The sequence below is a fragment of the Heterodontus francisci genome, chromosome 12 (assembly GCF_036365525.1).
Source record: "Heterodontus francisci isolate sHetFra1 chromosome 12, sHetFra1.hap1, whole genome shotgun sequence".
Lineage (NCBI taxonomy): Eukaryota > Metazoa > Chordata > Chondrichthyes > Heterodontiformes > Heterodontidae > Heterodontus > Heterodontus francisci.
In genome coordinates this window covers 100216278-100228827 of record NC_090382.1, presented here as the reverse complement: position 1 = coordinate 100228827, position 12550 = coordinate 100216278, and the positions used below count along the sequence as shown (strand labels likewise).

The window sequence follows — 12550 nt, the reverse complement described above, 5'->3', positions numbered from 1 at the left end:
TGTGTGAGAGGAGCTAAGGTAAAAAGAGAACTTTTATATTTCGATCTGTTTGTTGATGCTTTGCTTCATTACTGGTTAAGACTTGGTTTATAATAAACTGATAATTATGTTGTTTATTATAGAAACCTGGTTGGTGTGTTTTATTCTGGGGTAAAAACAGAGTGTATGATTGACCATATCGGTAAGTGGGAAAAATTTAAACATATGTTGTGACCTGTGGAGAAGTGGAACTGGAATAAACAATGCACTCCTCCCACCTCAGTCATAACAGTATTCTAAATTCTAAGGAAAGTAGGCCTCGTCTATTCGATCATTAGACAGTACCCTCATCCCAGGAATTATTTATTGCAGTCCCTCAAAAGCAAGTTTATCCTTTCTTCAGTAAGGAGACCAGAACTGTACATACCAGCTGCGGACGTAGCAAGGATCCATATAATTGCAGCAAGGGTTCTTTACTCTTGTACTCCAAGCCCTTTGTAATAAAGGCTAACATACCATTTGGTTTCCTAATTCCTTGCTGTAACTGCATGTTAACTTTCTGTGATGTGTACAAATCCAGGTCCCTTTGAATACCAACACTTCCCAATCGCCCACTGCTTAAAAAATGTTCTGCTTTTCTATTTTTACATATAAAGTGCACAACCTCACACTTCTCTACACTGTATTCCATATGCCATCTTCTTGCCCTTTCACCTAACCTGTCTCTATCCCTTTGCATCTTCTTTGTGACTTCCTTCCAGCTTACTTTCCCACCTAGCTTTGTATTGTCAGCAATACATTGGATACATTATATTCGGTCCACTCATAAATAATTGGTATAGATTGTAAATAACTGAGACCCAAGCACTGATCCTTGCAGTACCCTGCCAGTTACAGCCTGCCAACTTGAAAATGACTATTTACTGCTAGGTTTCTGTCCATTAACCAATCCTCAATCCACATCACCCCCAATCCCATGAGCCCTAATTTTGTGTCATAGCCTTTTCTGTGGCATCTTATCAAATGCTTTTTGAAACTCCAAACACACTACATCTACTGGTTACCCCTGATCTACCCTGCCAGCTACATCCTTAAAAAAGCAAGGAAATATATCAAACATTATTTCCCTTTCTTAAATCTATGTTAATTCTGACCAAACATACCACAATTTTCCAAACCCCCAATTATCACATCCCAAATAAATTTGAGCATTTTCCGTACTTCTGATGTCAGGGTAACTGACTGACAGATCCCCGTTTTCTCTCTTCCTCTTTTCTTGAACTGGGTTACATTTGCTCCCTTCCAATCCAAAAGGGACCATTCTAGAAGTTAGGGAATTCTGGAAAAGCAAAACCAATGCATCCACTATCTCTGTAGCTACCTTATCTAAAATCCTAAGACGTCCGCCATCAGGCCCAGGGGATCTGTCCCATTAATTTCTTCAGTACTATTTCTTTACTAATACTAATATCATTAGGCTCCTCATCCTTTTTGGACCCATTATTTCTGAAATGTTTTTGTGCCTTCTACCATATGAAAATAAGAAAAAGGGAGTAGGCCATATGGCCCGCTGAGCCTGCTCCGCCACTCAATATGATCATGGCCAATCTTGGACTTCAACTCCACTTTCTTGCCCAATCCCCATTTTCCTTGGTTCCCTGAGAGACCAAAAATCTGTCTATCACAGCATGAAATATATTCAATGATGACGCATCCACAACCCTCTGGGATAGAGAATTGCAAAGATTTACAATCTTTTGAGTGAAGAAATTTCTCCTCATCTCAGTCCTAAATGATTGGGCCCTTATCCTGAAACTGTGCCCCTATACCATGAAAATAGAAACTAAGGGACGGATTTTAGTTTGCAGGTTGGGACCCCAACGACCGGAGCATTTCCGGGTCCCAACCCCGCGCTGGCCTGGGATCAAGTTCAGCGCCCAGTAAGTGGCACAATGTAAGCAAGTCTTCAAGAGGCCAATTCTCTGCTCTATGAAGATCTGTGTTAGGAAATGGCTCATGTTATAGCACCTCTCTCCGTCCATCTCTGGGTTTCAAATGGGCATCAGGAGGCACTTCTTGAGGGAATCGCCCTTATCCCCCAGCAGCCACCCACTGTGCTCATCTGGCCTCCTGGTGTCCAGGAGGTTGCATTTGCTGTGGCTCATCCTGGCTGCTCTGTCCAATGTCACAGAAGCCTGTTCCCATCTGACCTCCCTAAACTGGGCCTTGGAACATGCACCAGGCCTTCCCGTGCCAACCCCACCTGCCACAGTGATGCCAGCGGGCTCACTTCCCTCTCCGGTTTCCTGCCACTCTCCATTATAATATTAAATTCTCCCAGCTGCAGCAATAGCCACACAGAGACACATCTGAAGCAGTTAAGCTTTATTTGCTGCCTCTGATTTAATTTAATCAGACCTTCCCATAGCCCTCATGCCCCTTCACATAGCTCACATCTTCACAACTATGTCATATTCTCCCCCCCACCCCCCATGGCATCTTCAACATTCCCAGCCTTTAAAAATTGCTCACTGATACTGACAAGCCTGTTAATGAGCTCAACAAGCAATTAATTGGAGGCTTATGCCTGACCCGTTCCCTCCCGGTCAGCAACACTTGGAAAATAGCAATATACTCTGGAGGCGGTGGGAGTCAGTGCTGACCTCCGAGAACGTGATATTCAAATCACACTCACAGTCGTTCCCGCTCAGTGGGGTTTGAAAATCTGCCCCCAAGTATTTAAAAAAAAAAAAAAATCTGCCATTTCTTTATTCCCCATTATAATTTCTCCTGGCTTTGTTGACCCATGTTTCATTTCGCTAATCTCTTCCGTTTTAGTTGCCTATAGAAGCTTTTACAATTTGTTTTTATGTCTCAGGCTAGTTTACTTTCATTCTATTTTCTCTTCCATCAATTTCTTGGTCATCCTTTGGGAAGGCGGTGGCATAGTGATATTGTCTCTGGACTAGTAACCCAGAGACCCAGGGTATTGCTCTGGGGACATGGGTTCAAATCCCACCACAGCAGAAGGTGGAATTTGAATTCAATTAATAAATCTTGAATTAAAAACCTAGTCTAATGATAGCCATGAAACCATTGCCGATTGTTGTAAAAACCCATCTGGTTCACTAATGTCTTTCAGGGAAGGAAACCTGCTGTCCTTACCTGGTCTGGCCTATATGTGACTCCAGACCCACAGCAATGTAGCTGACTCTTACATGCCCTCTGAAATGGCCTAGCAAGCCACTCAGTTGTATCTAACCGCTACGAAGTCAATAAAAAGGAATGAAACCGTACGGACCACCCGGTATCGACCTAGGCACCAGAAACGACAATGGCAAATCCAGCCCCGTCAACCCTGCAAAGTCCTCCTTACTAACATCTGGGGGCTTGTGCGAAAGTTGGGAGAGCTGTCCCACAGACTAGTCAAGCAACAGCCTGACATAGTCATACTCACAGAATCATACCTGACAATGTCCCAAACACTGCCATCACCATCCCCAGGTATGTCCTGTCCCCCAGGCAGGACAGACCCAGCAGAGGTGGTGGCATAGTGGTATATAGTAGGGAGGGAGTTGCCCTGGGAGTCCTCAATATAGACTCCGGACCCCATGAAGTCTCATGGCATCAGGTCAAACATGGACAAGGAAACCTCCTACTGATTACCACCTACCGCCCTCCCTCAGCGATGAGTTAGTCCTCCTCCATGTTGAACAGTACTTGGAGGAAGCACGGAGGGTGGCAAGGGCACAGAATGTACTCTGGGTGGGGGACTTCAATGTCCATCACCAAGAGTGGCTCGGTAGCACCACCACTGACCAAGCTAGCAGAGTCCTAAAGGACATATCTGCTATACTGGGTATGTAGCAGGTGGTGAGGGAACCAAGAGGGGAAAACATACTTGACCTCGTCCTCACCAATCTGCCTGCCGCAGATGCGTCTGTCCATGACAGTATTGGTAGGAGTGACCATGGCAGTCCTTGTGGAGACAAAGTCCCGCCTTCACATTGAGGATACCCTCCTTCATGAATGAATTTTTAAAAAATCCTTTGTTGAATTCTAAAATCATCCCAATCCTTAGGCTTACTCGGCTTTTTGGCAACATTGCAAGAACACTTCCTTTAATCTAATTCTATTAACTTCACTCATTAGCCACAGTTGAACCACTTCCAAAAAATTAATATTCGTTAATCGGATGGGAGATATCTTCAATTTACTCACTTTTTCTCAAAGAGAAAAAGGCCAAAATTGAAGTCCTTGCAGTGACCTAGGTTATGTGCACATCTTGCTTCACATGCAAGAAAAGCTGGTGCTTTGGGCTTCCTGAAGGGACAAATAGAAGGGAGCATACAAATCAAGAAAGATTGTACTACCCAAATACTGCTGTCTAGGCAACCAGTCCTAATGTACCCCAGCCAATGTGTCATTCGATTGTCCTGAACATAGTAACTTCCATATGAGTAATTAGAAGTTATCTGCTTTACATATGGGCTTATTTTGTTAAAATTGTATGAATGAGTGAATATATAGGAGTTTCAGTGCTTTAGATACCATGCATAAGAGACAAAATTGATGGGCAGGACAAGGCCAGCAGGTTTATCAAGGCTGCTCCACACCATGATGGCCAGACCAAATTCATGACATGGATTCAAGGTGGATAAATGGAGTTGAGATACGGATCAGTAACGATCTAACTGAGTGCAGAGTGGACTCAAGTGGCTGTATGCCTGCTCCCGTTCTGATGTTCCCTGACAGACCATGAAACTACTAGGATGGTAGAAGGTGATGAACAAGATGTATTTTGGTCTCTTCTCATCTTGAAATTACCATAGAGCATCTTAGAACCATTTCTAAACCTGTTGCTTGCATCATGAGCCTCCAGGTGACAGAACAAGTGAATGTAACTCTAATTTGCAGTCAGAAGCTTGCGCACTCAAAGAAAAAATTAAGTGATCTGTATTCCTATATTTAAAATTTATACGGTGACTTGAATGAAGCTGTCCTGATTAATACAACATGCTCCCAACCTGGAAACTAAGCAGAAAATAAATGAACTTTTAAAATTTAAATTTCAACAGTAGACAGAATCCTGAATCAAAAAATAACATTTGCAAAATCTTATACAGTGGCTGATATCAATTCAATAGGAGCCTTCAAAAGGAAATTGGATAAATACCTGAAGGAGAAAAAAAAATACACAGATATGGGGAAAAAGCTGGAGAGTGGAACTAACTGGACTGCTCTCAAAGATCTGGCATGGACTCACAAAGCCAAATGGCCTCCTTCTATGCTGTACCTTTCTATGATAGACAAATATATATGGAAAACAGGCACGAAGAGAATGCATAAAGGTAATTAGTTGGTATTTGTATAAAATATAATATGGTTTGAATTATAAATATCGTTTGGAATGTATATTTCGTGGTGGCTTTTATTTCTGCATTGTGGCCAAGTGGACGCTGTGATAGTCAGTAACTGAGGGAAGGCAAGGTGTGAGACTATTGGTGAATAGCGAAGTGTGGTTGTTTTAACTGGTATCATAGTCGGATGAGTCGTTCATAGACAGCCTGACCAGAAAGGGACTATTGCTTTCTCCTGCTCCTCAGCTGATCACCAAATAGCTGGTGGCAAGGGCTGTAGCCTCCTGATGGCAAGGTTGTGCAACACACAGCAGAATATCACGAATCTCGACACCCACTCTGTCGAGTACTGTAAGGCTCCTCCAGAGTGGTCCAGGCAGCATAAGAATAGTTTGAACACCCCAGTAGTGTGCTCTATATGTTGTGTGGCAGCAAGGCTTTCGTTATATGTATACTGCCCACCTTCGCATGGGTTCCATGTGCTCAAAGGTTAGCCCTGGTCACTCAGTACCACCCTTCGGTTTCTTGTTATGGCTCAAAGGCAGATGACACAGCGGACTGCTGCAGAATGAAGGCATCGTGACTGCTGTCAGGCACTGACCTGCATGATTTGCTGCATATGGTCAAACACTAGCTGGACATTGAGGGAGTGGAGCTCTTTTGTTGGCAGTACATCTTGAAGTTGACATGTGGTGCCTGCAAAGCATTGTATATGCAATCAATGGCACCATGCACCATGAGGAAGTCTCCGTATTCTCGCTCCACTTGCTCCTCTCTTACACAACAGTAGATGGCAAACTGGGAGACGTTGCAAATTTCAATGAGGATGTCCTTAGTGAAGCATAGACGTCTGACATTGTTCCTTGCTGAGCTTCAGGTAGGAGAACTGCTCCTTGAATACCCTGGCTAGATATGGCCTCCTGCTGAGAACCCTTCTCTCCCCCACTCCTCCTCCCCAATCTTCCAGTAGCTTGTCCTGTTCTGTGTCACCTCTGCTCAATGTTCTTGTCATGCTGTAGTCCAAGAGGAAAGCGTACTACTGCGCCCATGTAAAGTGGACTGTGCAGAAACCTTGTAGTCAGGACAAAGTCCTTCAGCACTTGCCACAACACTCCTTGTAGACTTTAACAACCCGAACCACCAAACCTTGTACAATTGTAGCAACAACCAGAAGAAATCAACCAGGAACTAAGCTTTAAGTAGTTGATGCCTTTGAATAATGCTGCTGTGAGGTCCTTCCTGGTGCTGAATGCGTGTTTAACCAAGAGTGATTAAGATTGTGCGAGCTGGAGTGTTGAGCTTCAAAATGGCAGCACTGGCACCAAATCAACATCACACGCTGACTGACATCATGATTTGTTTGCTGCATACTTCCAGCAGGGACTCACTGTGTGCCATTAATGCCCTCACCAAAATGGCATCTGGCGCAACACACACCAGAAGTGTGCACGTGTCGTGGACAAGATTTTGGACCAAAAAAAAAAAAAAAAATCGATGCTCCAGATCCATTTCGCAGCTTTTGACTTTGTTCGAGTTAGATGAAGAACATAATTTGTACATCAAAGAAAAAATACATAATAGCAGAAATATTTAAAGATAAGTAATGTTTAAATAAAACTACTTCCAGGATGTTTCAACAGTATTAACAGCAATGCAAAATAACTAAATAATTCTGATTCAACAAAAACATAGATATAAGTAATTTATAAAGTTTTTGTACAATCTTATGGCTTTTTACAAGACAGAGCAAATTATAAAAGTAAGTAAAACAAAAACAAAATCTAATTAAAGTGACTGGCTTCCACACTCCAATACTGAACTTCAGGGAGGTGAGGCTCAGTCCTCAGGAAGAAGCGCCAGAGCTGCCTGATCGCTGCAATAAAACATTACATATGTTTTATTTAACAGTGCACATCATAGGACGATATTAACTCTCCATTGCTACAATTTGTTTTTCCCCCTCGCCCAGTTTGTGTCTCTCCCCCTCTATCTCTCTTAGTTTGCATCTCTCCCCAACCCCAGTTGCTCTCTCAGAACTCGAGTTTGCAGTTAATTTTCATTGGCCCCAATGCTGTCATTCTTAGGAGTGGATTCCTGAATAGCAGGGAGACCAGAAGAGCTCCAAAAACATGGCTTGGTTACAAGTCACGGCAGCCGGGGTACTACACTTGCACAAATCATGCATTCAAGGACCGTTTCTCAAATGACAACAACAGCACTGATCGTGAGATCAATTTCCCAATCTGGTAGACTCCTGCCCAAACGGGAGGGTTGAGAACTCCATAAAGTTGTGTTTCTCAAATGATAGAGGTCACAATTCTCCCTAATCTACTTGCAGAAAGGGGCAGAGCTCCCACATTTCTCTCCCACTTACCGTCCCGCTTTCCACCTCCTTGGCTGGTTCGTCTATTCTGAATTCCCCATTCAACTACCACCAGTCTGAATTCACTCCCCATTCAATTGGCACCAGCTACCAGCAGTCCACAATCATTACCTTTTCATTTCTACTTTCCCACCATGCAATAACGTGAAAAGTGGAGATAACAGGTGAAAATTGTTGCACGGAAAACAGAGGAGAGATAACAAATAAGAGAAAGGAGAACAAGAAGGAAGTAGGGAATTGAAAGGTGATAAGGAAAATAAAGAGGGAGATGAAGAGAAGTGAAGGAGAAGACAAAGAGGTATGAAAATAAAATGTGAAGAAGGGAAAACAAAGTGAATATAACAGGAGGTAGCCAAGCATCAGGGTCAGTCAAGGTGACAATTCAAACACAGATCCTCAGGACATCACAGAGCACTTCACATACAAAGAATTATTTACGAAGTATAGTCAAAGCTAACGGCAGCCAACCTTGGCAGAGCAAGGTCCCACAAAGAGCAATGAGACAAATAAACAGTTGATCTGTTTCTTTGATATTGAGGAATAAATATTAAACAGGACACTGGGAAAACTCTCCTGCTCATCTTCAAACAGTGTCACACAAAGAGGCAGATAGGATGTGAGTTTAAGGTCTTTTTTAAAAGATAGCATCTTCCTTAATGCAGAACTGCTTCAAATTCTAGTAGCAGTAGTTTTCAAAAGTATTTGAAGCCAGATTCCATTTATTATAGATTCTCATGCCCTAACTATGGACTCTGGTACAGGTAAGATTTATATGCCTTGATTACATTATCACCATCCTTTTTTTTTTAAATCTCTCTGTTTATTTGATTATCAGTTTGTTTCAGTGGTAGCATTTTTGCTACCAAGTCAGAAGATTGTTAGAACAACATCCACTTCAGGACTCCAGAGACTTGAGAATATAAACCGACACTAACAGTTCAGTGCACTACTGAGGGAGCAGTACACCTTTAGAGATGCCGTCCTTCAGATGAGATGTGAAACAGAGACCTCATAGATTTAAAAAGTTCCACAGCACTATTCGAAAGAAGAGCAGGGGACTTCTTCAATGTCATGCCCAACATTCATCCTTCAACCAACATCAGTAAAATAGAATGTCCAATCATTTCTCATTCTGATGTGTATTGCCATATCTCCATACATTTTAAAATTCTCATCCTTCCTTTCAAATCCCTCCATGGCCTCACCTCTACAACCCTGAGATCACAGCACTCCTCCAATTCTGGCCTTTTGTGCATCCCCAATTTTCACTGTTCAACTACTGGAAGCCAAAATTTCAACTGCCTAGGCCTTAAGCTCTGGAATTCACTCCCTAAACTGTTCCACCTCTCTACCTCTTCTTCTCCAAGACGCATGAAATCTACCTCCTTAACCAAGCTTTTGGTCACCTGTCCTAACATCTTGTTATGTGGCCCAGTGTCAATTTTTGTTTGATAACGCTACTGTGAAGCACCTTGGGATGTTTACTACAGTAAATGTGCTATATAAATGAAAGCTGTTGTTGTTGCATTACAATAGTGCCTTCACTTCAAAAGAGTTTTATTAGTTGTAAAATGCTTTAGGTCATGAGAGAAGTTATGTAAATGCAAGTCCTTCTTCTTATAGCACTGAAAAAGGACTGTGTCACATTTTTTCCACCATTGGATGACTGAGTATTCATTTCTGTAAGCAGTCCGAACTACATTGAAAGAATAAAGGCTACAGTGGGAAGCCTTACATTTCTGGCACCAATATCGTAGCTCTGTTTGAAGCAGACAAAAGCACTTTCAGCTACAATGAATCAGAATGAATTCTAGAGCTCTTGATGATATCATTCTTTCTTTAGTAATATCCTGAAAATTGTCCGATTAAGTGTTGACACCCTGCATCTGACTGTACAGTAGGAATCTGTCAATTTCATCCCAATAACGCCATGATGAAAATTCAGTGAAGCTATAAATTCAACAAAGGGGATGACTGATGTGCATGCACACACCACAGTGAGTAAACTGAATGGACTGAAAGACTGACATGGCAAGATATTTATCAATACACCAGTATTACTGGTTAAAAATATCTGTGTGTACTAGAGACAAACATAAAATAATTTTCATCCTGGCTTATAAATAGGAGGATGACTACTTACATTCTGAAGTCACATACGGTGGATACTGAGGTAAAGGTGGGGGCCTTAACCCGGGAGGTGGCAATGCAGGTACTGTACTGGCCCCAGAGACTTCGATGCCATCTATACCACTTTTTGGGATCGGATGTGGTCCTATGAAAGGTAACAGAACATTTACAGTCTTTTTTGTGGGAATTCATTCCTTAGTACTGCTAAGTAGAATGCAATGCAAAAAGATACACCCATTTATTCAGCAATCATCCATTATGTTGCACTTTCGATTACCACCTGGCTCTCAAAATGACCACATGACCCTCACTCACAACTATTAACACATTATCATAAGGATGCTACAATTGTTACTTTGAGTGTAGTTACAAAATTAAACAAGGCCAAGAATGGAATATGTCAACTAAAGGAAGAATGTATACTAAATACCAATAAGATAAGACAGAAAATGCATCTCAACAGACATTTTCATTAAAGTAAAATAACCCACCTCAGGAATGGTATCATTGGGCACAGTTTTTTTTTTTAAATGATAAATAGAAGCATCCATAACTTATGGCACCTGTGTTGCAAGAAATTGTTCTCCGAAAGTTGCTAATCCCAAAAATATCTTAGGATAAACCCAATGGAAACAAGGAAAGATAATTCCATTTAAGGGTTTTTCCCAAAAAAAAGTCTCACAATCATTGTGAGAGCTTTTTATTCTATACAACAGCCTTGGCAGTAAACTACTCTCTTTCCGTTTGGGTAGAAGCAGCCCATGAGGAATGCTAGGATATAATTAATACCAAATTAACTCTGATGGTCATTGGTTTGAAACTCCAAGATTCAGAGAATGACCATTTATTTCTGTAAATTAATCATTGTCATTACAGAACAAATTACTTCCACCTGGTTATATAGCTTTGAGAAGCAGAATCTTTTCTGGGTGACTAGAATAATTCACCAGAGATTTTGAGCAGAGATTGAGAAAGAGTGCAAGGCCTTACAAAAGCCCAATGCTTTCTTCATGGCCACAAATACAAAGCCTGTGTAACTTGTGCTATTGTAATCGGCCAGTCTTGTAATGGACTACAATGCATTACTATGCTAAATCAGTTCTCCTCAGACTTGGGATGTTTCTGTTATTTTATCTTGCATCTACTGTTACTTTTTCTTTTTTAAAGGTGGTGACTCATACAAGGGTACAGTATCACTGGCAGCGATGGCTCTCCTGCACCTTGCTCAAGTTGACCATCTTCATATAATTTGAGCCTGTTCAACTTGGGGTTGGGGCAGGCAAGGAGGAGGAGACATGACATCCAACCCTCACTAACATCACTGGATAACACCAGCCAGCATGGATTTACATAATACAATGCTTTTCACAACCTCAGCATGTCCCAAAGTGCTTCACATACAATTAATTACTTTTGAAGTATAATCACTGCTTTAATATAGGAAATGCAGCAGTCAATTTGCACACAGCAAGCTTCCCACAAAGAGTAATGAAATAAATCACCAGATAATCTGATTTAGACATTGGCTGAGGGATAAATGTTGGCTACGATATATGAGAGAACATTCCTGTTCTTATTTGAAATAATGTTATACCATCTTTTACATCCATTGTGAAATGAAATTGTGAGACTAGCTAAGAGGAAAAAGGAAGCATACATAAGGTCTAGGCGGCTGATGAAAGACGAAGCTTTGAAAGAAAATCGGGAATGTAGGACCAATCTGAAACGAGGAATTAAGAGGGCTAAAAGGGGTCATGAAATATCTTTAGCAAACAGGGTTAAGGAAAATCCCAAAGCCTTTTATTCATATATAAGGAGAAAGAGGGTATCTAGAGAAAGGATTGGCCCACTAAAGGACAAAGGAGGAATGTTATGCTTGGACTCAGAGAAAATGGGTGAGATTCTAAACGAGTACTTTGCATCGGTATTCACCGAGGAGAGGGACATGACGGATGTTGAGGTTAGGAACAGATGTTTGATTACTCTAGGTCAAGTCGGCATAAGGAGGGAGTAAGTGTTGGGTATTCTAAAGGGCATTAAGGTGGACAAGTCCCCAGGTCCGGATGGGATCTATCCCAGGTTACTGAAGGAAGCGAGAGAGGAAATAGCTGGGGCCTGAACAGATATCTTTGCAGCATCCTTAAACACGGGTGAGGTCCCGGAGGACTGGAGAATTGCTAATGTTGTCCCCTTGTTTAAGAAGGGTAGCAGGGATAATCCAGGTAATTATAGACCGGTGAGCCAGACGTCAGTGGTAGGGAAGCTGCTGGAGAAGATACTGAGGGATAGGATCTATTCCCATTTGGAAGAAAATGGGCTCATCAGTGATAGGCAACATGGTTTTGTGCAGGGAAGGTCATGTCTTACCAACTTAATAGAATTCTTTGAGGAAGTGACAAAGTTGATTGATGACGGAAGGGCTGTCGATGTCATATACATGGACTTCAGTAAGGCGTTTGATAAGGTTCCCCATGGCAGGCTGATGGAGAAAGTGAAGGCGCTTGGGGTCCAAGGTGTACTAGCTAGATGGATAAAGAACTGGCTGGGCAACAGGAGACAGAGAGTAGCAGTAGAAGGGAGTTTCTCAAAATGGAGACGTGTGACCAGTGGTGTTCCACAGGGATCCGTGCTGGGACCACTGTTGTTTGTGATATACATTAATGATTTGGAGGAAAGTATAGGTGGACTGATTAGCAAA

At 41.9% G+C, this 12550-nt stretch overlaps 1 protein-coding gene across 3 annotated transcripts in view; it reads right to left on the bottom strand.

The window, feature by feature from the left end:
• rbm27 (RNA binding motif protein 27) overlaps window positions 1-12550 on the bottom strand; it is a 217688-nt gene that overhangs the window by 152717 nt on the left and 52421 nt on the right. For all 3 annotated transcript variants that reach the window (XM_068043929.1, XM_068043931.1, XM_068043932.1), the window contains exon 8: window positions 9866-9997. In XM_068043929.1, coding sequence (XP_067900030.1) covers window positions 9866-9997 — 132 coding nt within the window. The remainder of the gene's footprint in view (window positions 1-9865; window positions 9998-12550) is intronic.